The sequence below is a fragment of the Chanodichthys erythropterus genome, chromosome 14 (genome assembly GCF_024489055.1).
Source record: "Chanodichthys erythropterus isolate Z2021 chromosome 14, ASM2448905v1, whole genome shotgun sequence".
Taxonomy (NCBI): domain Eukaryota; kingdom Metazoa; phylum Chordata; class Actinopteri; order Cypriniformes; family Xenocyprididae; genus Chanodichthys; species Chanodichthys erythropterus.
This window is the reverse complement of record NC_090234.1, coordinates 26,139,379-26,166,530: the sequence shown is the minus strand read 5'-3', so window position 1 is coordinate 26,166,530 and position 27,152 is coordinate 26,139,379. Positions and strand designations below refer to the sequence as shown.

Below are 27,152 nucleotides of genomic sequence, written 5' to 3'. Positions count from 1 at the left end.
TACAATAGTGCTTCACGAACATCACGTCACTGACGTAGCGTCTCGTTCCCTTACTCAGGGAACAAGGGTTACACTCGTAACCCAAGACGTTTTGCACTGTATTTTGGAAAACCGTGCTCGGTGCAATGTCTACTTTTGTTTACTTTTAAACACTTCTGTCCTGATTTCTTTGAGGGGAGGATCTATGGGTGGGTAAATGTATGGGCTTTTTCAGATCTTTCGATCCAATGGACGAAATTAAGCTCACGCAATTTACATATGAACACAACCAGAGATGACCGAAAAGCATACAGAGAACAGAAGCTTGTGTTTCTACTCTGATAGACGCTCTGAATCCCGTCTATTGCCCTTCCCATAATGTTTATGCATTAGGTCAGTAGGTGGAGAGTAGGTGGTCTTTTGTGGCTGACATTTTGTGGTGGACATTCGACCACATGAGCATCTACACTACTAAAGCAGCCTGGTCAAATGCGTTTTCGACTTGGTTGAAAGTGGACAAGCTCAAAATGTTTTGGACCCTGTATTTAGCGTCATCCACTTGTGATCCAATCGAACAAAATGATCAACCAACCATCTTAAAATCAGGTGTAAACAGGGCCTGAGATTTCCTTTGCCTTCATCTAATGCTTAATCCTTTGAATTTAATCTTTGAAAACACTAATAATTTAATAACTCTGTTAAATGCACTATTAATAAATAAAGGTTGGAAAAATAAAAATTCCAGTACTCCCGATGCTCTGTTCAAAACATGTTCCAAGCAACATGTCAGAAATGCCGGCCCATTTCAAGCACTGGATGCCATAGAACAGGGGTCTCAAACTCAAATTGGCGGGGGGCCATTTCTGTGATTGACACCTCATAGGAGGGCCATATTAACATTCAAGCGCAAGAAAGCGCAACATTTAAGAAAATTTACTTTCCTTTGCATTATTTCTCATTTACTTTCATTAGGCCTACTAAAATGTTTTTATACCTATACTATAAATATTTTATTTACCATACTAAATGTAAACAGCATTGTCTCACTCATTGTTAGAGAGTGTAATATAATTATATAATACTATTACTAATATAATACTACTAATATAGCCTACTAATATAATACTGTTTATTGCAATAGCCAGGTGCAACTTCTCACATCCAACAAGGTGCATGGAATAAAAAAATGTGTAATTTAGGAACAAAACCAGCAAAACTTGTGGTGTGGAGGGGTCAGAAAAAAACAAAAAAACTGGAGCTATATATATCAACTTTATTTTGCCAAAAAATAAAAAGCTCTCATTGTTACATACATTATTAGTATTTAAAATTTAGTGGAAGTATTTTCCCTTACTTTATGTTAGCTTAAATAACATTAAAATCTTGCACTAAACAACACTGTACTTAACAAATACAATCCCTGAATACATTTGTACACTCTTCTGTTTCTTGACAGACACTTGGCAGCGCTTGCGCTAACACAGCTGAGACACATTTGTCCAAGATGCTGTTTGAACATCTGTACCTTTTAATGGTTGCATTGCGTTTCGGTGGTTTTAAATCGACGCTCGTGACTTAAAGTCGAGTGCTTTTACTGTGATTTAGGCAAGCGTGCTCATAATAGAAGCGATGCGGTTGAGAGCGCAGCTCATGGTTGCATAGCAACGACAGACGCCACTGGAGCGAAAGCCCATTGGAAAGGAGAATGCGGCGCGGGCAACTAGGGAATAATAATAATTTAGCAGGCCGGATTATGTTTTATTTTTGAGATTAGTTGCGGGCCGGCAGTTTGAGACCACTGCCATAAGTGATAACAAAATAAAACGTTTCAGAATAACTCACGGGCCGCACTAACACTAAACTTTGATGTCAGGTGGGGGGCCACAAAATATCATCCCGCGGGCCGCGAGTTTGAGACCCCTGCCATAGAAGAACCGTTTTTGATTTTAATAATCCAAATAACTTTTATCCACTATAAAGAACCTGTTGTGCAATGAAAAGGCTCAATGGATGCCAAAGTTTCTTAATGAAACATCAATGCCTGTAAAGAACCAGTGTGTGTAATCCTTAACAAATCTCTGCCTTAATTCACTGGTAGCATTTAAAACAATTGATTTTAGTTTTTAAGTGTGTTATTTTTCATTTATTGTTTTTCATTAATAGTATATAATTTAAATAAATAGACCTTTTATGGACATTTTATGGAAATTAAGACTACAAGGAAGTGGAAACACAACAGTATTATGTAGGCTTTTTTAAATAAAAAAATAGCTGGAGCCTGTCTTCCTTTAAAGCTTCAAAATTCAGCAGTCTTTTTCCACAGCGATGCATGTAAGAAATCTTTTTTTTTTTTTTTTAAAGATCTGTGGCATCTTAGGGTCTAATATGAGAGTGTAGTTTAGGTAAGGTCATCCAGTGGGTAAACCACTAGTTGATATGGCCACTAATACAAACGTTAATTTCAGTCTCGATCCTGGTCAGATCCCTTCATCAAGGCCGGCTTCTTAGCTTGCAGAAAGTGACACTTTATTGACTGTACATCGACCGCCTAGCTGCTGGAGATGCTTTTTTTCTGTCTCTTTCTCTCTGTCTCTTTCAGTCTCTCTTTTTGTCTCTAATCCTTCATCTGTTTTTGAACACTCTCCATCATTGTCATGTTTACTTTCTTGTTTTGTTTTTCTTTCTTTCGTTCTCTGTACTGCATACCAAAAACGCCATTTGATGTTCTCTCTATCCTGTTTTTACTCTCATTTCTCATCATCCTCTACTCTTCATCTCCTTTCCTTCCCCTACACTCTTCTTCCATTATATTACTAAAAGCGGCTCCATCACAAGTGTTATTATGGGTGCCATCAGGGGCAGATCATAGTCAGAGCTGGAGATCAGCACACATGCTGGTTTGTGTGTGAATGTAAGAGGCTCTGAACCTCGCAGCACTTCTCATGGGAGAATAACGGAGAGCTCTAGAAACAGTGCAGCTGTATCAAATGCAAGTGAATTGGTGCTTATGTGGGGTGTACGTTTAATTTATATCGTCTTTCTGAGTGGTATGGAAATGTCTGTGTTTATTTTACATGGTTGACCTTTGTGCAGTGTAATGACCCAGAGTGAAACCGATTCGTAGATCTTCTGCTGGGTCTTATAGGCTCTCAATGAAAGACTTTCAGTGAGCAGCTCTTAATCTGGTCAAAGCTGAGAAAAAAATGAAGTTTTAAGCCATAATTCCTCTCCTAATTCTTCTTCCCTAATCCCTAGAAGAAGGGCAGCCCGTACAGGCCTCCTTTCCTGAATTTCGCACGTTGGCTCTTGCTGCTCTTGCCAATTCAAACCCTCATCTGGCTTTCAAAATGCTCTCCAAAAGCTGTCAGCCAGTGTGGAAGAAAAGAGCCTCGGGAGCACTCCACAAAATTAGACACCTTCACTCTGTGCCACTGTCGTCAGCGGATTGCTGTAATTACATGCGCAAATGGGTCATTGGCAAGGTCTTCTATGCTGTCAGGTGTGGATAGAAGAGGCAAAGTGCCAGAGGGGGTTTTACGACATGCTTTTCCCAATTGGACGGGGGTACTCACTGAGCCTTATTTGTGTGAAGTATGTTATAATGGACCAAATGTGGTGAAGACTCAGTTGATGACTACATGATTGGAGCATTGAGAGCCTGTTACTGTATTTATTGGACAAGTTTGCAGGTCAAATGTTGAAATATACATCCATACAAAATGCTTAGTAATATTAAATTTTGGGGATTTTTATATGTATGTTAGAGCAGGGGTTCTCAAACTTTTTGGGGCCAGGGACTGTAGCAATCATAGACTGTAAAAAAAAAACGCGACGCCGCTTCCTTCCATTGTATTGAACTGAAGCCAAAATGGGCCGATGAATGGGTGCTGACACATTACGCAATACCTCAAAAAAAAAGTTTGGAACCTGGGCTTGCGCAGAAGGAATCTTCAGTGGAGCCCGGAGGTGGAGTCGCGGTATCAAACTTCCGCCCAGATGACTGCGTCATCATTCATGTATTTTAAATAGACTATAAAAATTATACACAATTTAAAATTCTACCTATAAAATAATAGGCTATTCTGTTTCTAGAGCAATAATATTTTTGAAACAGCAAATTCAGTAGATAAAATCAATATAATATGCCACTAGAAACAACTCTAAATCGTCAGAAACGGTCCTGCCATTTTAAATCAAGTTCAACTAACGTTACAGGAGATCGATTGCTGTAATTAGAGTAAGCTATCATTAGTTTTGTCCTGCTAATTATTATTTTATACCCATAAAAATAATAAGTAACTGCCAGATAACGATCACCTGCTTTTTCCCGACATGGTTAACTTTAGGTGTGTTATCTTAACTAATAACATTTATTAATTAGCTTATAACGCCCACATTTAATGTTACAGAAAAAAAGTTCAGTGATCCGTCAGATCCTGTAGGTCGGTTAATACAGTTTACTGCTGAACAACTAATTTTGTTGGTGTTAAATAACACAGAAATCGAAAATTAATAGTTAGTTAATACATCTTCAGTCTCCCCTCGAAGCTCCGACAGTCCTCAGACAAGCTGTCAATCAACTTCGAATCATGACGACACGCCCCATTTTTATAGCATCAGATTGCTAGCTAAAATCTAAATCATCACAAAAACGAACAATTGAATATATATCAGTGTGATAACAACTACCTTAAATGACCAAAACCATCTTTCAGAAAGTTTTATTTGAAAGAATTTATTTGTAAGTTTTCACTGAAGTCTCATTCGACTGCATTGAGAGGGTGGGGTTTATGATCTGTACTGCATCCAGCCTCCAGGGGGCGATCGAAGAGCCCGCAGCTTCACTTTTCAGGACGTATGAGACACACCCGATAGCAATGCTTAACAGTGATTAAGCATTGCTACAGTTACTTCTAATCAAAAAGCATGTCTAACTAAATGAAATTATGCAACTTCTACAATTTATCAACGATTTATTAAAAGTTTAACAAAAATTTAATTTTATGCCCATATGAAATCCGTTTTATTATTTTTTTCTATTTTTTATTCAGTTTTAATAAGCAAGAATCATGTCTAATCAACTAAATTTATTTATTTATTTTTTTTAAAAAAGCCGCATTAACAGGGCCCTATGAAATGTTTAATTTTTTATATTTTAATACAAATGTATTTTTAAAAAAGGCAGCAATGAAATGAAGGCTAATCTTTAAAAATGTAATCAAATGAAATTTCCTTTTAATTTTTAACAAATAAAGTGCTGCACAACAGAGGTTTACTGTTAAAATTAAAGCATGGGAAAAAAAAGTACAGTTTTAATAATTTTTAATTATTTTGACTTTTAAAGTTAAAATGAACTTTTATTTTGACTGGTTGTCATGAAAACTGCTCGCCTGTGGAATTTATTCAAGTAGACATGCAGACTTATTTAAATAACAGCCATTTTAACCTTTAATATTAACAAACGCTAATGCATATCACAATTTGTTTAAGTGTCTAACAAAGTGTACAGTCCTACTTTTTATTTATTCATCCAAAATTTGCCAAATTCTGCAACATTCCACATTATACTGTAAATTCCATTTTTATGAATGGACTCTGATTCTGTCCATGTTTTCTGCATTGAGTAATCAAGTCCTTTGAAAGTGAAATAAGTTTTAAAATGATGAGTATAACAGATTCATGAAATTTTTATCAGTTGTATTAAGTTAGCAATAATGAAATTTTCAAACAAACAGCAAAATAAAGACTATCACTTTGTTTAAAATAAATAAATAAAATACCATTACAGTGATGCACATGCAAGAGATCTGTAATCAATTTGCAATATTTGTAGTGTTTTTACAATCCAGCTAGTTGGATCGAGCTGTAGTCAATTACTCATGCACATCCCTAATTTTGTGATTCAGTCATTCCATGAATTTTGCAATCATTGCCAGAAAAAAAATACATGTTACTGCAATACAAAGGGAGGGGGAAAACATCACTCTGAAATTCTCGAGAAAGTAAGTGTTAAGACGATACTGTGGATCATGCGTAATGCTTAAAATGTCACATTCACCGCATAGAAGAAGCATCATTAGCTCGTAGAGATCAGTGGAAATCCAAAGATCCTCTTTCAGGCTATCATCTTTCCACTGTGAGCATTATGCTTCCTACATTCTCTATTGATTCAAAGATGTAATGTGTCCTCTCCATCTGTGGAGATTCACTTGACCTTTGTGTCCCTCAAGAGCTCATCGTGTTCTTGTGTAGTGGCATCTCTTCAGTGAGATATAGGATGTAGGCTTTTCTTCCATTACACATTTGTTTTTTCATAGTAGGCTAATAGAACATTGCTTCACATGTTAATCACGTTACCTTTAAACTGCAAAGTAATATACATGATAAAATTTGACCTTTTGGAGACCCAGGAGAGCTTAACAAAGAGAGTCTATTGATACTGTGGTTATAACATAAAAATTTGTGTTCTGCACTTCTCAAGTAAAACTTATCTAATTTTAAGGATCTTGATATGTTCACTGGAAAACAAGGCAAAAATACTGATTTTTTATCCAGTCTTTTGGTGCTATTTTCACTTCTCATGATGTGATCTCAGTCAGTTCATATACAGCTCCTCTGACCTACTGGAATGTTACACTCATTCTTGCTATTTGTTGTGAAGGTCAGTTTCCATACACTGTGCAGGAGATGGGTGGCTTCATTCATCATCTGTCTTGACAGCCCATGTTGTGCCCTAAATCCACCCCCACCTTTCTCCTTAGTTTCTGCATAAGTAGGTTTGTCCCATTAAGAGCCATTTTCTTGGACACTCACCATCTGTCTTATGTTCATTCAGTATCTCCTTTCCATCTAAAATTTAAAGCAAAACCTATTCCTCTGCTCAGTATGTGCTCAGATTGCTACATTTGAATGTATAAAGACACTTAATGTTATGAAACAGAGAAAGCACTCTAAAGATTCTTCATTAACAACAAAAACAAAGACTTATCGGCCATTATCCACAAAAGATATATTAAATCAATCATCGACCTTGGGTGTTCACGCATAGTGTATCATAGATATTCTTAAACAGGGTCGGTAGCAGATTTTTTTTTTTTTTTTTTTTTTTTGTCAGCGGTTGCAGATGAAAGTAGAGGGGGTTGGTGATCGACTGTGTTTTCTGGTCAGGGAAAATCGATTCAGAGGGTCCATCGAACCAGGAGATGGAGATAACCGTTACTATCCCTTCCCTCTGATGCGTCTCTCATTTCCAGACCCTTGGGTCCATGCAGCCACACCTTAGGTAGAAGCTGGGCATTGGGTTAATCAGCTACGGTCATGATGTGGGACAAGAGATGTGTTTGGAGCAAAGCTTGATCCGTTAGTAGGGGTGTAATGGTACATGTATTAATCCCGAACCGTAATGCAACCCTGTTTGCTAAGCGCCACAACAGAAAATTTATCAGAAGAAGAAGAGATGATCTATGCACCAACCCAAAACTAGAATTCAGATACCACTTGCTAGTAGCCTATACACTGAGTTTTAATAGTTTTTTGTGAGCGCTACACAAATTTCACGGAAAGGAAACCGGGATGGCAGAAATCGGCATTGTGTTTGTTTACTGTATTTTACAAAGCAGTGTTTTGTTTTTGTTGTGAGTCTACACAAATAAAAATAGACCCTTTACCGTTTCGAATGATGTCTTAATCTTGAGAGAAAACCATTTGGCATTGTGCCGATTTGTGTCGTGGACATTCTACGACCAACATGCTAACTCATTTCAGACGGCATCTTCCAGATGTGCCAATCACCGGAGTTAGGCAGAAAAAAGACCTCAGACCTAACACAGGAGATGCTTTTCAGTTTAGTAGCTGATTGTGACCAAATACAGTACTATAGTTTTGGAGGACATGCATTATTTTACTATTTTTCATTGATTTACTTGTTTCATTTCATGTGTCTCTCCGATTGTCTGTTTTTGTGCTTCCAGACAGTCAGTTTGTTTGGTGGGCATTAGTGGTGGGCATTTTTAATGGCTCTGCAGGTTGCATCACTATGCCAGTAGGTGTCGACAAGAAACTTTTTGATTTGTTTGAGTGAATCTTTGAATCATTCTCTCAAGCAATTCATTTAAATCACTGATTTGTTCAGGAACAAAACAAGTGACTGGCTGCATCCAAAATTGCATCCTTCCATACAATATAGTAGCTGAAAACCAGTATGTTACAAAAGAAATATGCCTGAATTCATGGTACTCATAAAAGAGTAGGCAAAAAGTAACCAGATGTCCTGTGCATACAATGGATGTACACTTTACTATCCCATGAGGCCATGGGAGAGGATTTGTGTATGGTGGCGTTGCGAGGCAACTGTCACTGGTAGGTCACATGATAAGGGCAACATGGCGAATGTAGTACATCTATATTACATTCATACTACATACTGCATTCATATTATATAGAACATACTTTTTTAGCCATTGTGAAGTACCTACTCGAGAGTATCTGATTTTGGACGCAGGCACTGTTTTGAGTGAGTGAGGCACTGAATCATACTCATTCCAGACAAAACAAATGATTATGAGTGAATCATTGAATAATTCACTCAATAGATTCGATAGAACACTGATTCATCTAGCAACAAGTGACAACAGTTAATTCCCTTCATGTTGATGCCAAACTACTTGTTTCAAACTTTTTTTAATTCGTGGCGCAAAATGCACAAAATAACTGACACTATTGTGTCTAAAATGTAAGTTACTATATGTTGTTAATCATGTTATACTGTCAAAATTACTTAATATTAACAGTTTATTGAACTGTTGTATAAAAGCAGTTTTACGGTTTCTCATGTAGTATTGCTGAATTTAAAATAGCTTTATTTTTATTTTTGTATCTTTGCTTTGAACTCGAAGCCTGGATTTGTGGTTGTCATCTACACCAAAATGAAAGAAAAGAACCATTTTAAACAGACTCCGTAGAGGGACAAAATAAAGCAAAACAATGACTGAAACACCTGTGACTTAGTATATTTCTTTCTTTTTACATTTCTTTCTTCCTTTTATCCATCTGCCTTTCTTTTCTCATCTGTCTGTCTTTGCGGTCTAAGTTTTAAAAATAGCACCTCATAATGGAGGGTCAGGATCCAAAGGGGAACGATGATCCTCCGAGGAGGAGACGTAATTTAAATTCCATGGCGTACGGGATTGCTTTTCCCCGTCCACTGATGAGGGCAGATATGCGATAGTGAGGGGCTTTAAGCTTCGGCTCCTGGGAAGCCTCTATCGCCAGGGAGCAGGAGCAGCATATCAGAAATCATCATGATGAAATGAGGGGCGAGGCTGAGGAAAGATCAGTGGGGGATTTGAACTTCTCATGAGAGCCAGAGACAAAGGCAGAATGAGAATTATGTCTGTCCTCTGTCTCTCTATCTATTCATGAATGTTTGCGTGTGTGAGAGAGAGAGACTGACTGTGATTGCCTGCTCATCTTACCCCAAGTAATATTTGTCAAGACCTTTAATAGCTTATGCTGTCATGTCTCATATTTATGTATCCAAGCAGGGAACGAGGGTTCGGCAGAGAATGGACAGAAGGAGACGTCCACCTGTGACATTTGCCAGTTTGGGGCAGAGTGTGATGTTGATGCAGAAGATGTCTGGTAAGCACAAAAACAAACTGTAGGAAAACGAATACAAAATAAATAAAACCCGTAAGACCTTTGTTAATCTTCGGAACACAAATTAAGATATTTTTGATGAAATCCAAGGGTTTCAGGAAAAATATCTTAATTTGTGTTCCAAAGATGAATGAAGGTCTTAAGGGTTTGGGACGACATGAGGGTAATGACAGAAATAAAATTTTTGGGTGAACTAACCCTTTAAGCTCCAAAAAGAACACCTGTACTATATACTACTGTTCTGGAGCATATTACAATTTATGTGATGAACTAACTGAAATGTAAGTCATTCACAGAATTCTTGCTTTGGAAATTTTCCTTGACAGCCCTGGTCTTAATTTACTTTCACTGTATGAAAAATAGATGTCCCATGATCCTTGAGGAATCATTCTAATACGCTGAATTGGTGCTCACAAAATATTTCTTATTATTATGACATTTGAAAACAGTTGTGCTTCTTATTATTTTTGTGGAAACCATTAAAGGATTTTTTGATGAATAGAAATTTTAAAAGAACAGCATTTATTTGAAATAGATTTTTTTTTTTTTTGTAACACTAAATGTCTTTACAGTCACTTTTGATCAATGTAATGTGTCCTTGCTGACTAAAAGTTTTAATTTCTTTTTTAAAAAATCAGTTTTTTTTAACAGTAATGTGCAAACAGTAAATATATCAATAACTGTTTCTTTAATGTGAATTCATTCTCTGGTCAGTAACAAAGAGATTTATTGCTTGTTTGATTTGTTAGTACTGTAATAGCATGATGTGGAAAATTGGACACTATAGGCAATATATGAGATTTATCCACATACTTCAAAGAATCTCACTTCTTCTAAAATGAACTCGGAGAACTTGCTCGAGATAAATGAACAAGAAACAAGGCCAATTATGACAGTTTCATCTCTGCTGATGAATGGCCGTTTAGCTCCGCCGCTCCAGCTCTGAGAACTCATTAATATTCAATAAAAAATAAGAAGCAAATTCCCATAAGCAGTCACTTTGCTCTTCTAACAACATCTTTATGCTATATACAATGAGAAATGGTTCTAATTTCTAGAGAATCTATTTGAGTTGTAAACATGTGAAAAAATCATGACTCACGTCATATATTTAAAATCCACCCGTGGATGTGGAGAGGAGGTTTTCGTTGCCCTGAGCATCAGTGAACAGCTCAAACTGTCAGCAAGAGTGAACGAGACTACCCTTTAATCTTAATAGAAGAAGGCCTCTCTTCCTCCCTCCTGTCTATCTCTCTCAGGGCATCTGAAGGGAATTACATGTCGGCCTTGGCAAAGACAGCCTGTAGATTCACTAAAGATTCAACAAGCACTGGCTGGAGAGCTGGGGTGTTTGGAGGCATCAGAATGAAACAACCCGGCCTCTCCCTCCTCAGAGATATCAGCACAATTTGAGGCATTTATGCCTGAGTCGTAGGGATGGTCCCATGACAGGCCCCTCGCTCTGATACACTTGACTGCAGATGACTCACTCACCTCACCTCACCGAAAAAAACACTCTACCTCTCTCAGTAGTCCTTCTTTTTTTAGTCTCGCTCCATTTTTCCATCTTCCTGTGTCATTTGAAAGGATTACTGAAAAAATGAGATGAGAGATTATAAATAAAAACAGTGCTATAAGCTGCATTAATAACATGTCTGTGTGTGTTTGTGCATTGATTGTGTGTAGTGACAAGCACCGGATTTGTTTGCCTGTTGTGTAGGATACTAGTCTGTGTGTGTGTGTGTGTGTGTGTGTGTGTGTGTGTGTGTGTGTGTGCGTGCGTGCGTGCGTGTGTGTGTGTGTTTGTTTGTGTGTGTGTGAGAGAGAGAGAGATACAGAAAGAGATAGAAAGATAGAAGTAATATTGATTTCTGTATAGTTTGCCGTTAGCATGTTGCTGAATATTTTTGAAATGTTGTATGAATTATTAGATATTGTATGAATAGATAGATAGACAGACAGACAGACAGACAGTCTTCATTATCATTTTAAGAGGTCTTACATTTGCGGACAGAAAAACAGGAATTGCGATACAGTCTAATGTGATTATTAATCTTCAAATGGCTATGTTTCAATTAAATTAATGTGAGTGCTGCACATTCAAAGTGCAGCACTGTTGCTGATGGTTGTAAGGGTATATATCTCCCTGATCTTTTTGAATGAGCAGCTGGAAGTAGACATTTACAAAAAAACAAAAATGTTTTTAAGAATATTATTATTTAACATATTCATTATATAGATTTTACTAGTATCGGCACAATAATATGTATTGCCTTTTTTAAAAACACATTATTATCATGTGAGTTTTGTATTCACTATAGATCAACCTCTAATTCATATGTATTAATATATATATTAGTGCAAAAAACAGTTTCAGTAAATATGTAAATATTGGATAAAACATGTCTTGAGTATTTTAAACTTGCAAATACCCTGTTTTGCAGTTGAATGTGTGGCCCAGCCTGTTCAATGAAGTAAACCAAACTCAGATACATGATTTATTTTGAGATTGTATGGAGTTGTTCTGTATGGACATTCAGTATTCATTTTATTTGTGCAGGTCTTAAAAAATGTAATAAATAAATAAAAACTATGCAGAGACCCTGGACAGACAACAGATGTTGGATTTTGTTGATTTGTTTAAAGAAAGACAGTAAACAGTTTATTGTTCTGAAAATGTTAAATGATGTTCTTAATGTTGAAGCCACAAGAGTTTGCACTGAAATAAATGCCAGATACTGTTTATTGTGTAGCCAAAATACCAATAATAACAAGAAAAAAAAAATTTTTTCAGAATACAGATAGATAGACAGACAAAACTACAAATTACCCTAAAAAATAAGACTGATCCTCAACAAGTACAGACTCAGTCGTCATAATCCAGCCATAGAGAGAGAGAGACTAAAGTGTGTGAGTAAAGGGCAGCTGGACAGACAGGAAGCCCACAGGCCATGCTGGAAAAGTTTAGATAACAGAGAAACCACATGGCTCTTACAAATCAATAAGACATATCCCCTCACTCAACAAGATAAACACACGCTCACACACATACAGAGGCTACCATCCAAACAACCTGAATTTTTAAGGAAATCTCATCCCTTCAGTTTGATACACTTGCAAAGCCATTATTACTTGATTTGCTATTGGAAACCTTTAATGTGTGTGTGTGTGTGTGTGTGTGTGTGTGTGTGTGTGTGTGTGTGTGTGTGTGTGTGTGTGTGTGTGTGTGTGTGTGTGTGTGTGTGTGTGTGTGTGTGTGTGTGTGTGTGTGTGTGTGTGTGTTGTTGATGCAGTGCATTTGCAGTGTGTGTGTCTAGAAAATGTGAGAGGCAACATTAAATATTCATGCTCTCAAGACACATTAGCCTTTATGACCACTACAGACGGTCACACTGGAGAGCAAATGTGTGTGTTTGTGTGTGTGTGTTTGTGTGACCATTACCGGAGCTTTGCAATAAATACATCTTAATATCATTGTGCGTTTGTTTATATCTCAAATTCAACATTCCCGGGGATTTATCTAAATTACCGTGCATTACAGATCTCAATTAGCAGTGGCAAAACAATCAAAGCTGCCCTTGAGTGGACTTCATACCACAATTCAGTTCAGTCAACGTCTGTATTTAAAACAGATATTTTTAGCTCACATTTGTAGTCAGTTCACATTATTCCAGAAGTGCCAGAATACAAAATGGCTCCTTACTCCACTAAAGCTCACTGGCAGGGTGGAAATATTAAAAAGGAAAGTTGAAGAAAGAAAAAACACACACACAAATTATGACAGATTTCTAATTATACTGTCGTCTGTTTGCTGCAGCGAGAAGTGACTGGGGACGGCAGTTTAATTGTAATTTCTGCTCAACATGTTCCTGCAGTGGCACACAGATGACGCATACACACTTTAGAGAGAAACTACAACAGAAACACCTGAATGCTGAAGATACAGACCATAAATTCAATTTCTGAGAGTTTGGCCAGTTTGGTAATGTACATGACAATATTAATGTGTTTGTTCTTGGTGGAATAGACCTGCTACGCTGTCACTGCTGCGGGGCAAGTATGAATCACCCCGTAGCAAATCTATACAGGTGGAGCTGGGGAAGGTGGAGGGTTTCTGAAAGCACGCTGCAGCAAATGCAAGTATTTGAATATTAAGCGGCAAGCTCATTGGGTCAAAGACCTATCAGCTTGTATCATCTAGAGTTTCATGGGAAATACCCTGGGAAATACTAACTTACCAAATAAACTCACAGTTGACGACTAGATGACAGATTTTGTGTTCTCTCAGGCAGAAATGAAAGACTAGTTCACACACAAATACAAAGGCTGCATGTGTTGCTTGCCTGTCACAAATGTCAGAAACTTTGTCCGGTATTCAATGCGTCTTTGTCTCCTTCTCAGAAGCACATAGCCTTTCATCCATACATACGCACATGCACATAAGCACTCATTACCGTCACTAATGAAGGTATGTGAATAAGAACCACCATTAAAACGAGCAAAAGAACATCAAAGTATTAGAACTCATCATTTCTGGTTTGAAACGGAGCATTGTATTATTCTCCACTGATGTGTTCGCAGTGCTTTGGTTGCTAAGCCAGTCCTCTGTGCTAATCATTAAGCCCCTGTGATGATAGACTCCAGAATGTGCTATAGATTGAAAATCACTGCTGCATCCAATTCAATCCCATCCACATTCATTCCTAAGCTTTCCCTTCTAGCTTCACGCTGATCTGAGTAGATGAAAAAAGACTTTACTATTACATTTGCAATCTTGACACCCTTATCAACATTTATAGAGTAGACACATCATAAAAATGCTGTTGATGTTGGTGTTAATCTGTTTCTAATGGTAATTCATCCAGCCTCAAGCCAAATGGGCAATTATGAATGTCAGTTAATGTTTATGTGAGGTTGCCGTTCCCGCTGATGCAGACCTTTTGTAAAGAGGCCTGTATTTTTTACCATTGTAATCTGTGTATGTTGCAGCGCTGTAGTCTCGCAGGACGCCTGTGAAAATGCTGAGCTTAACACACTCATACATGATGGAGAGGTGTACATTAAAATCATAATGTTCACCCTTTGCAGAACTGGCTCTTACAAAAGCAATTTTCTTGTAGGCATAAAAACAAGTGTTTGTGTGATTGATTGAAACTACCAGCAACACTAGAAGAAACAAAATACTTAAAACTGTCCGTTCCTGGCAGGTGTTGTTTGTGGGGCAAACTTTGCTTTGTAGATGTTCTATATATATATATATATATATATATATATATATATATATATATATATATATATATATTATTCCACAAAAATAATAAAAAACACAATGGTTTTCAAAACCATTAATAATAAGAATTGTTTCTTGACACCATATCAGCATATTAGAATGATTTCTGATGGATCATGTGACACTGAAGACTGGAGAAATTATCCTGAAAATACAGCTTTGCTATCACAGGAATAGATTACATACAAAATACATTATAATAGAAAACAGTTGTTTTAAATTGAAATAATACTTTACAATATTACTGTTTTTACTGTATTTTTGATCAAATAAATGCAGCCTTGTTGAGCAAAACATACTTTTTTCAAAAACAATTTTAAAAAATCACCGACCCCAAACTTTTGAACGATAGTGTATAAAACATTGGTAACACTTTAGTATGGGAAACAATTCTCACTTTTAACTAGTTGCTTATTTGCTTACATATTGGCTGTTTATTAGTACTTATAAAGCACATATTAATGCTTTATTTTGCATGACCATATTCTACATCCCTAAATCCTACCCAATACCTAAACTTAAATGCTACAACAACTACCTTACTAACTATTAATAAGCAGTAAATTAAGAGTTTATTGAGGCAAAAGTCGTAGTTAATAGTGAATGTGTTCCCCATACCAAAGTGTTACCAAAACAATTTGTTTTAGGCATGTCCCGATATGACCAAGCATTTTTTTAACTGATCGGTATCGGCTATCCTACGCTTTGAGCACTGTTGAGCGGATTCATAAACACCTCTGATTGGCCATTGTATTCACACGCTCATCGGATGTCCTATGTCTGTGATTGGCTACACTGATCAATGCACGGGAGCGTTTAAACGCACACGGAAGTGTTTAAATTTGAAAGCGGGAGCGTTTGAAAGCCGGCGGACTGGTCCGCAATAGACACCTGCTTTCAAACGCTCCCGTGTGTATCTGTGTAAGGGCTCGGTGAAGAGTGTCATTGATGACTATTTACCATAAACTGTAAAAAAAGATGGACGACGCGACGCCGCTTCCTTCCATTGTAATTAACCAGTGCCCAAGGAAGTCTACCGGAAGTTGAAGTCGGCCGCGTGCCGCCATCTTGTAGCAGAACTTCACTTACGTTAGCTCCCATTCATTTTGGCGTCACTTTGACAGTGAATAACTTTACATCTGAGGCATTTAAAGACTCCATTTGTCCATTATTTATTTCTAAACCTACACGACAATGTATAAAGGGCTCCATTACCTTCTATGTTACATTATGGCCCCGTAGAAACAGTTTTTGTAAAAATAGGCTAACGATTGCGTCATAACCACTCGACTCTCTGTCGCACAGTAGAGAAATTACCGTACAGACAGGAGGAGAAGCTCGCAGGCAATAGTATGCATTAACTTAATATGGCGTACTGGCATTACATTTTAAAATACTATACAAACTAATTAATCCGAATACTTACCCCTGCTCACTCATGCCAAAGAACTCCCCGCTCAAGCTCGCCGTCTCTGCAAGATTAACGATGGCAGTTTGCACGCACAGCTACTAGAAGATTTACATCTGTCAGACAGGTTGCTGACGTCATCAAGCTTAGTTTGAGTCTGCGCGTCAGAAACGGAAGTGTTAAAATCGCTAAAAATGGGCTTCACTTGTCTCAATTGAGTTCCAATGGGGTCGCTGTGTCCATTTCTTTTACTGTCTATGTAATGAACTGAAGCCAAAACGGACGCCGATGGGCGCTGACACATTACGCAAAAACGTCAGTTTGGAACCTGGGCATGCGCAGAAGGAATCGTCAGTGGAGCACGGAGGCGGAGTCGCGGTATCAAACTTCCGCCCAACTACCTTAAGTGATCAGAACCATCAATTGGTAAACTTTATTTGAAACATAATTTATTTTTATGTTTTAACTTTCGTCTGCATTGAGCGGGCGGGGTTTATGACCTGTACTGCATCCTGCCTCCAGGGGGCGATCAAAGAGCCCGCAGCTACACTTTTCAGGACATATGAGGCACACCCGCTGTTTACAATGTTTTTGAAGTGTTGATCATTGAAGCTAATCACAGACATATCCGATGAGCCGTGAACACAGTGGTCAATCAGAGGTGTTTACGAATCCGCTCAACAGCACTCAAAGTGTCACATTTTTAAAATTTCAGTACCGACATGGTACTGAAGTCAGTACATTTGACAACTGGGAATCTCTACAAAAAGTCATTTATTTATTTTATCTGCCATCAGACTATCTGAGGTGTCGTTGCCGTAACGCATTGCTATGGGTTACATCTTGCTTTGGCCTTGACTGGCAGACTGGCATTCTCATTCTGACAATGCGAGCATCATGCTTTCTAACCTTAAATCCACTTTTTTTCCCTTTATGTTGTGTGTGTGTTTGTGTATGCCTATAAATATAATTACTGTAGTAATTCTCTTGGAATCGCTCCGTAGTGATAGATGCCTCTTTTTTTTACATTTGAGCCCCTGAGAAAATCTCTCCATGGCTTTGTATACATTGGATTGATTTTAATAACTTTAATGTGCTTGAAGTGTGCACCAAGCACTAGGAAAATACAAGTATCAGATCGTACTCAATATTCAATGAATCGGATCAGAACGGGGGCACAAAAACCTGATCGGTACTTTTATTAGGGGCCAAGCACAGAAGGTGCGTAGGCACCTATTGGATCTGTTGGTGTTCTTTTTATTTTTATTTTCGATTATTCTTCTTCTTCCGGTCTGGAAGTCTATGGCAGCCCATAGAACCGTATGGTAAAAAGTTGTGAAATTTGGCACACAGTTAGAGGACAGTCTGAACTGTGTCCATAGCAAATTTGGAGTCTCTAACTCAATCCCTCTAGCGCCACCAGCTGTCCAAATTTGCACTCATGTTTATGTTAATAACTTTTGAACCGTAATTCTTTTTTCCTCTGATTCCTTGGGTCAAGACGAATCGAATGCACCATATGACGTCATTTTCCGTCATGAAAATTTTTCTGCCATTTTGAATTTTCTGAAAAACCTACTTTTTCGAACTCCTCCTAGGCCATTACTTCGTAAAGTAATGGAATTCAAGTCGATTCCTCAAACCCTTTTTGAAAAACATGTGAACAAATTGTACATAGTGCTTGCGAAAATAGACATAAGGCTGTATCTCCGCAACGCTTTATCGTATTCAGACCAAACTTGGTACATGTCATCACAAGCATGACCTGAGGCATCATGCAGCGTTTCGGCGCAGCGCCACCTAGTGGTGCGGAGATATGAAAAATTTCTAATTTTGCTTTTAACTTCTGATGGATTTGGATTTGGTCTCATTGGATTCGGGGCATCATGCCGAGTCGAATGATACCCAATTTTCCCATATAAGACCTTTTGGCCGTCGGCCATTTTGAATTTTGTGCTAAAATGCTGTTTTTACGAACACATTAGCGTATCTTTACAAAACTCAGTATGGGTCATCAGCACAATGCCCTGAAGGAGCCTGAGAAGTTTTGGACCAGCGCCACCTTGTGGCCAAAAGTTATAACAAAATTTACAAAAATACTAATAACTTTGGACTATATTCACCAAAACTGGTCTCAGTAGATTCTTTGGATCATGCTGAGAACACAGATATGAAATTTGCCATAGTCGGCTGAACTTGCTGTCCGCCATATTGTTTTTCTTTAAAAAACTACTTTCTCGAACTCCTCCGAGACCTTTGCTCTGATTTTCACCAAAATTTAACCGTGTCATCTTCAGAACATGCCGACAAAAAGTTATGGATTTCAAGTTGATACGTCAAATCGTTTTCGTATAACGGTGTAAAGAATTTGAGGCATGATGCAAAAACGACACTTGAAGCTGTATCTCTGCAATGCTTTGACATATTGACACCAAACATTGCAAGTGTCATTGTCACCTCACTCTGACCATACCACATTAATTTGGTTAAACTTGATATTGATTCTCAAAATCTGTATTGACTGTGATGCATTATAAAGACAATGTAGCAAAAAATAATGTCTTTCTATTATGTTGCCCCTGCAATCTGCATGCAAAAGCAAACAATACAGCGTGGCCAGTGCAGTCTGATTCGCAAACAAGTGACTAAATTTTAAATTCTTTTCATTCAAAATGAGTTACTGGTTTGAATGGGTTTGAAACAATGCCCTGTATAATTTACAGCATTAGAAGAGAAAGAAAAATGAACATAACCAAATGGATTGGAATCAAACATAATTGAGCTTGAGAATCAGAATTCTGCAACGATACCCCACCCTAGAGCCAACATTGGAATCTGACTTGTGACATTTCTTTGGATATTTCCTCCTGACCATCATTTCCACCTATTTAATATTAATAAAAAATAAAAATTGGTAAAAGGCCAAAAAAGATTCATTATGTCCAAAGAGGCCATGAAAGATTTTGCTTCGTTATCAGATGTGAAACACTGAATACCCCTCCAGAAATTACTTTGAGTCCCCAGTTTGCATGTGTGAAGTGTTATTCTTAGCTGGCAGCTTGATCAAACAAGATGTGACACTTGTTTAATGATCTTTCTCCACGGTCTTTGATTTGTCAGTAATTGGCATTTACTGTGCTGTTTCTCACTACACAGGTGCGTCTGTAACATCGACTGCTCCCACATCAGTTTTAACCCCGTGTGCGCATCAGACGGCCGTTCCTATGACAACCCCTGCCAGGTGAAAGAGGCATCGTGTCAGCGGCAAGAACGAATCGAGGTCAAGTTCCTGGGTCACTGTCAGGGTAAGAAGACCATTTTGAAATCATTTATGATTACTTTATATAACATAGTCATTTCTTATATTGTTACATTCTGTGTTCTTCCATTGAATTTGCATTTATATAAGACAACATGAGAGAACTCATGTAAAGATGAACATTATAAATCACTGTTACATAATCAAGTTCATTCATAATCATGTTCATATGATCATTAGTTTCTGGAATATAGCAATTTCCCAAATATCCTCTTCAAAATGACAATGTACAAATGAAAACATGCTTTATTATATAACCAGCAGACTGGCTGAGGCAGATCTGTTCATTTTAACATCTGAATTCATTTCTATCCTGTAGGCGACATGATTACAGGCACCAAAGCAGGCGATGGGCAATATGCCAGGACAGACTACACAGGTGCGTGCGTGCGTGTTTGATAATAAAAAGTTGATTTTAGCATGTATGTCCTGTGGTTCTGAAGATGCCCTTGAATTCCAGCTGTTCTGACCCACTTGTGTGTGTCTGTGTTTGAATAATAGAGGAGAAGCCTGAGGTTTCAGAGGTGGCGAGAGGGTTGTACATCCCTTGCCCTGAGCACTATAAGAACTATTGTGTTCACGGAGACTGTGAATATCCCAACATGCTCTCAACACCGTCCTGCAGGTACACACACTCACACTCATGATGTGTCTGATCACTCAAGCGTATCCCGTCTAGAAAAAATCATTGTGAATAAATGTGTGTTCAGGCACACGGCATCTTATGACTGTGTATGGAACTCTATATCACAGACCTTTGTCTCCCCCTAGTGTTCAAACCACGAAAAAATAATGATTGTTCATCATTATAATCATTAAAAAAATATTGATTTTATTCATTTTTATTTCAGTTTTAGGTATTTAAGATATAGTAGATATAATCAATCTACAAGTCATCTCTACAGATTAAGTTTGGACAGACGGAAGTATTGTAAACAGAATTGTGCACACATTAGCGCAATAAAAATAAGTGGCTATTCGAGTTTTAAAACTGCATGATACACTGCAGCATGTGTGTGTGTGAATACTAGATATATTACAGAGACAGTGTGCACTCAAACGTATCTAATGTAACAAGTACATAATGCTGTGTTTGTTTCTTCAGCTGTCACTCAGGATTCAGCGGTCCGCAGTGTGACACTAAGGAGTATAATGTGCTGTATGTGGTGCCTGGCTCTGGAAAGCTCCGTTACGTCCTCATCGCGTCTGTCATTGGGGCTCTGCAGGTGGCCATCATATGTGTAGTGGTGCTGTGTATCACCCGGTGAGTATAAACACACCACAGCATTATAACTGCGAAGGAAAGCAGAGGGCAGCTACCTCCTGTGTAGATCCCACACACTCTCAGCTCTTTATAGAGTGAGAGGTCCCGCCAGCAAGAGTCTTTTTACACTGTGTGAAAGGTCTCCGTTGAAGCATATGTGTCTGATAGTGAAATCTAAATCACTAGTAGCACTAAATAACTCACCCATCTACTCTAATACGCATCAAAAGAGGGAGCATTATTTCTTATGTTCATGGATCATGAGTAGAAGTGATGGATGGATGATTAAACTTCAGATCGTCTTCAGTCTACATACAAAAGTTTGGGCTTAGTAAGATTTTTAGGCCCGAGCACCGATGGTGTGAGGACCCTATTGTAATTGCTCGGTCAATTCTTCTTCTTCTCTGAAATGAATCGCATTTTTGAGGGCCTAAACATGCTCGAAAACTCATGAAACTTTGCACAACGCATCAGAAGTGGTGAAAATGTACGTCTGATATGGGTTTCAGAATTAGGTGTGGCAAAATGGCTCAATAGCGCCACCCACAAAATTTCAATTAAGCACTATGTTTCATGTACAGGTATGAAATTCGGTAGACAGATATAACAGCCCAATACCTACAAAAAGCCCCCGAATGCAAAATATTTGCAGTTTTTGCCATTTCCAGACGCTGTACTTTAACAAACTCTTCCTAGAGCTTTAATCAGATCAACATCATATTTGGTCAGTCTAATCTAAAGGCCTTTGTGATGTTATATTGCGAAAATCTAGAGTTTTCGCTGAAGGGCGTGTCCGTGGCTGCCTGACAAAGTTCGATGTTTCGTCATGAAACAGGAAGTTGTTGTAACTCAGGCATACAATGTCTGATCTGCCCCAAACTTCACATGCTTTATTAGAGTCCTGACCTGAAGACATCTACATGGCAATATTCAGTTACAGTCATAGCGCCTCCTGTGGGCAACAGGAAATGACATGTTTTACACTGTGATTAACTCCTCATAGAGATTTAACCCAAATAAACATCATATGTTGTCATTCTAATCTTAAGACCTTTGAGATGTTAAATTGCAAAGATCTTGAGTTTTCGTTGAAGGGCATGTCCGTGGTCTGACAAAGTCTGATGTTTCGACATGAAAGAGGAAGCTGTTGTAACTCAGGCATACAATGTCTGATCTGCACCAAACTTCACGTGTGATAAGAGTCCTGGCCTAAAGACATCTACATGCCAGTATTCAGTAAGAGTCAAAGTGCCACCTGTTGGCAGCAGGAAGTGTGGCATGTCGAATTGACTTTGCCATATTTCTCCTGTATTTACTCATGTGTTTTACTCAAAATACGTGTCAACCACTGTTCACAGTTTTCCTGAGGCCAACGGGTGGTGGTGGCCCCAGGTGCGAGGGCCCTTTCATCACTGCTTGCAGCTTTAATTTGTATTTATATTTAAAATAAATGCTGTTCTTTTGAACTTTCTATTCATCAATGAATCAAAAAAGTTTCTAAAAGAATAATAAGCAGCACAGTTGTTGTCAACATTGATGATAATAATAAGAAATGTTTTTGAGCAGCAAATCAGCATATTAGAATGATTCCTGAAGGATCATGTGACACTGAAGACTGGAGTAAGGATGATTGTCATCACAGGAATAAATTACATTTTAAAAGAAGTTATTTTAAATTGTAATAATATTTCTAAATATAACTGATTTATTGTATTTTTTATTAAATAAATGCAGCTTTCTTGAGCAAAAGAGACTTTTTTCAAAAACAAAAAACATTGCACTGATCCCAAATGTTTTGAATGATGGTGTATACCCAACTGAACATATGTATGATAATTTCAGCTGAATAACTGCATAATATACTTTTGCGGTGTAAGAAATAGAAGTTAAAAATGCATAAAATTTAAAAGTGTGAAATTTTGGCACCAAGCAAAATTGTAAAAAATAAACATTGTTTCTTAAAAAAAAATGCATCAAACTCTTAACCCTTATTTCATTGTTTGGACAAACAAGTAGCAAATGTTTTGTTGTACCCACTCACAAAGATTGCAAATCCATTTGATGTCACTATTGGCACAGACATTACCCACTTCTAACATATTCCACCCAAAACAATGAAAAGTACTTTGACAGATATGTTAAAAATAAAAAATAACATTATTTGAAAACTGCAGTCAAAAAGTACAGTAGTCAACATTTGAAGTGCATCAAAAAAGGTTAATCAAAGTTGTCCTAAGAATAAGGTTTTAGGACAACTTTGATGAAAGGTTTTGATCCACTTCAAATGTTGACTACTGTATCACTGTTTATTTAGCTTCTTCAGTGAAAGAAACAGACCCTTGTTTGTGGTGCCGTGATGCAGTTTCAAATCATAGCAGCGGAAAATTGTCGAATGAATACTTACTACTGATGCAGAAGCATGCATGAAACATTCTTTTACAAATGTCAAGATATTTACAATTACAAGATATTTTTATAGAAAAAGCTTTGGAAATTAGTTTTTTCCTTCCAGGCATTGTTTTGATTAGAAATAACATAGAGCTGCCTGGTGTAAGCAAATTATATGTACGATAATGACGTCCTTTTGCTTCCTCCACAGGAAGTGCCCACGGACCAACAGAATCAACCGGCAGAAGCAGAACACAATGCACTACAACTCTGAAAACACCCTGCGCGCCTCCACCCGCCTCATTTGAGCGCCGTGACCGCTCGTGACAAGAGAATTATGGGAAACGTAGTTTGGACAGAGGACAGAAAATAAAAAACTCAATCTTCGTCCTCAATGAGACACTGCATCCTGCTGGATGATGGGATGGAGGGACGGAGGATGATGGTGCAGATATAACGGAGGATGATGGGTTCTACACACGATGCCTTGCACCTGTGGCACAGGACACAAACAGAGAATTTTAGGACACCATGATAGGACAAGTCCTGTTATTTGGTTATGTATGGGTAATATTTCCAATAGTTAATTTGTTTGTCTTGATGGGGTCCTTTTTCTGTAATGTAAATAAATAATTTATATCACAAAGCACTGTGTGTTTATTTCTTTTCTGAATGGCATGCCTTTTGAAGGGTCTGACTTTTTCAGGTGATTCTAGCAAGACTGGAAAATGATTTATATATATATATATATATATATATATATATATGAAGAGTTTCGTTGCAAAACGAGATAACTCCGTTTTTAACATTTGTCAAAACATGTTTATTATTATGTTATCATGTTATTATTTTGTTTTATGGTGCTACTTAGCTGTATTTTTTAAGTTATGAAGGTTTAAATCAAAACAAACCAACTGCAGTTGAATTGATATTAATTGGAATGCACAACCAAAAAACAAGATTTTTGAAAAATTAAAAAAACTGAGTTATCTCGTTTTGCAACGAAACTCTTCATATATATATATATATATATATATATATATATATATATATCTATATATATATATATATATATATATATATATATATATGTTGTTGTTGTTTTTTGTTGTTGTTTTTTTTTGTCGATTTTATCCAAGCAAAAACAAGAAAGGCAGTAGAAAAAACAAGGAGAAGAAAGACAAATGCACAGTAATGGTGTGGTTTCTAGCTTGATAGCAGCTGTTAGTCCTAGATTTTTAAAACAAGGGGTTGAATTATCTGAGCTATTTAACCCTTATGCGGTCTTCGTTTGGGAAGTACACTCAGGGTCTCCGGGGTCTCCACAGACCCCAGGCAACAAAATGCAATTTTGTAACAAAATACTTGTTTTTTTAAAAACAAATGTAATTTTACTCTGTTTATTAATGTTTCTACTCCATGTTTGTACAGTTTTTGGAGGATTTATCATATTTTTTAAATTTATATAAATAAATTAAAAAATATTTTTTTAAAATAGGTTTTTATACAAAAACAGCTTTTTATGTAAAATTCACTTTATAAAAGACCCACATTTCTAAATTTCATTCATGGGGATAACATGGATAATTTGACATGGTTTAGTGTAAGATTTTTGCCCATCTTTTGGAAAATGCAGTTTTAAAAGTAAAAAAAAATATCATTTTTATCAGTAGATGGCTGCAGAGCTCCACTATATGCTATGTGCTATTTGAATGACTGAAAGACATCTTTTCATAAGTTTTTTTTCCAGTTGGATTCATATCTAAATATTATGAAATCACAATTATAACAATAAAGGGTACTTTTTGTCAAAGTTTAGTATTTTTTGTAATGAAAAAAAAATAGTTTTTCAATATTATTACATTATGATGAGACTCCACTGTCAAAATGGACAAAATTCATCCATTTAATTTTTAATTTTTAAATTATTTTTTTCAGTACAAAAAAAATGCTAAACTTTGACAAAAAGTAATTTTTATTGTTATAATTGTGATTTCATAACATTTAGATATGAATCCAACAAAAAAAACTTATGAAAAGATGTCTTTCAGTTAGTCAAATAACATAGCAAATAGTGGAGTTCTGCAGCCATCTACTGGTAAAAGTGATTTTTTTAATACTTTTAAAACTGCATTTTCCAAAAGATGGGCAAAAATCTTACACTAAACCATGTCAAATTATCCATGTTATCCCCATGAATGAAAGTTAGAAATGTGGGTCTTTTATAAAGTGAATTTTACATAAAAAGCTGTTTTTGTAAAAAAATATTTATTTATTTATTTATTTATATAAATTTAAACGATACGAGAAATCCTCCAAAAACTGCACAAATATGAAGTAAAAACATTAATAAACAGAGTAAAATTACATTTGTTTTTTAAAAAGCAGTTATTTTATAACAAAATTAAATTTTATTGCCTGGGGTCTGTGGAGACTCCGAAGACCCTGAGTGTACCTTTTTTTTTTACACTAACATAAAAACAAGCTATCACTCCAATTTTTTTTTTCTTTGTAGATCTAGAAAGTGTTAACAACGGTACAAAGTTTCATGTCATTTGGACAAAGAGAATATTTTTTTTTATTTGAGCAAACATCGTTTGGGGTCTAAAAAGACCCCAAAGACCCTATAAGGGTTAAAGATGAGAATATTGCTAACCTCTAAAGGTCATGTGGAGAACAAAAAGAAATTCCAGACATTCCTTGTCTGTAGAAGTTCTTCCTACTTCATCCCCAGACCAGTCCAGTGGAGTTCGGGCACTTCCTGTCCTGTCTGACAGTCTGTGTGCTACAGGGGTGAGAGAGAGAGTTCCTTAATGAAAATTACCTTATATTTGTCTATGTGCACAAATATGTGTTTGTATTCTGCTTCCACTTAACGGACTCTTTATCTTCAGACTGTGTTTTCAACAATGCAGGAAGAAATGGTAGCCCTGTTGACACGTGTGAAATGGTGTAAAAACTGAATTTGCATACAATGTTCATTTTGATTTCTCCACATATCACTAGAGTTCTAGTCAAGACATACTAAAGTGCAAGATACAGGTACATAGTAGACATACTTTGCATTTTTAGCAACACAGAATCAATTGCCAAGCCATGTGAAGAAAGCACTTATCTGATCCATTCTAAAGACTTTCATATAATGTACCACAATTTCATAATCAATACATTTGCTTTTAGTTGTTGTTTCATTGTATCTCAGTCTCAGCCAGAACCATAACAAGATTTTGAACCAAACCATAAATGTGTTCCTTATATTATATTACAATGGATGTCATTTATAGCATTTGCATTACTGATTTTAATCTGGCAATTTTGCAGTGATTCACTTTTAATATAACTATGGTTGGGAAGTGCTTTAAAATATTAGACAACAGTATTTGACTGTTGTTGCAATCTTGAAGATCTTTACAAACAAACAAAACTAAATAAATAAATAAATAAAACTGCCAAATCTTACAAGGCTGAAATCCAAGGCAAGGGAAAATCATTTCATGTGGGTGGTTGAGAAGGCTTTGAGAAACACTGTTCTTCAGGGCCTTCAAGATCTGAGGAAAATTGTCAAATTACCTCTCAAATGTCTTTACCATCTTCTGCTTTTTTCATCACTGGTCAAAAGGTCCCAGAGATGAGAGAAAGAAATCTGTCGGCTATCATTCGGCTAATGAATGCTGAAGTCTTTTCCTTTCTCATTACTGTGATCTCTCTCCAGACCTGGAGTTTGCATTCACCTATATTCAAATTGACAAACCTGTTGCCAGCAAAGCCTTCCAAGTTTTAAACAAAGGTAGTAATTATAACACTGACATAAATTTAGTGTGCTCTGCAGTGACATGTCTTTGCATAC

At 36.9% G+C, this 27,152-nt stretch overlaps 1 protein-coding gene across 2 annotated transcripts in view; it reads left to right on the top strand.

Moving 5' to 3' along the window:
• Positions 1-23,840, top strand: part of tmeff2a (transmembrane protein with EGF-like and two follistatin-like domains 2a) — an 85,478-nt gene extending 61,638 nt beyond the window's left edge. For both annotated transcript variants that reach the window (XM_067409779.1, XM_067409778.1), the window contains exons 5-10: positions 9,519-9,618; positions 19,491-19,639; positions 19,973-20,032; positions 20,155-20,278; positions 20,759-20,917; positions 23,517-23,840. In XM_067409779.1, the coding sequence (XP_067265880.1) occupies positions 9,519-9,618; positions 19,491-19,639; positions 19,973-20,032; positions 20,155-20,278; positions 20,759-20,917; positions 23,517-23,613 (689 nt within the window). In that variant the 3' untranslated portion in view covers positions 23,614-23,840. The remainder of the gene's footprint in view (positions 1-9,518; positions 9,619-19,490; positions 19,640-19,972; positions 20,033-20,154; positions 20,279-20,758; positions 20,918-23,516) is intronic.
• Positions 23,841-27,152: the final 3,312 nt, after the last annotated feature.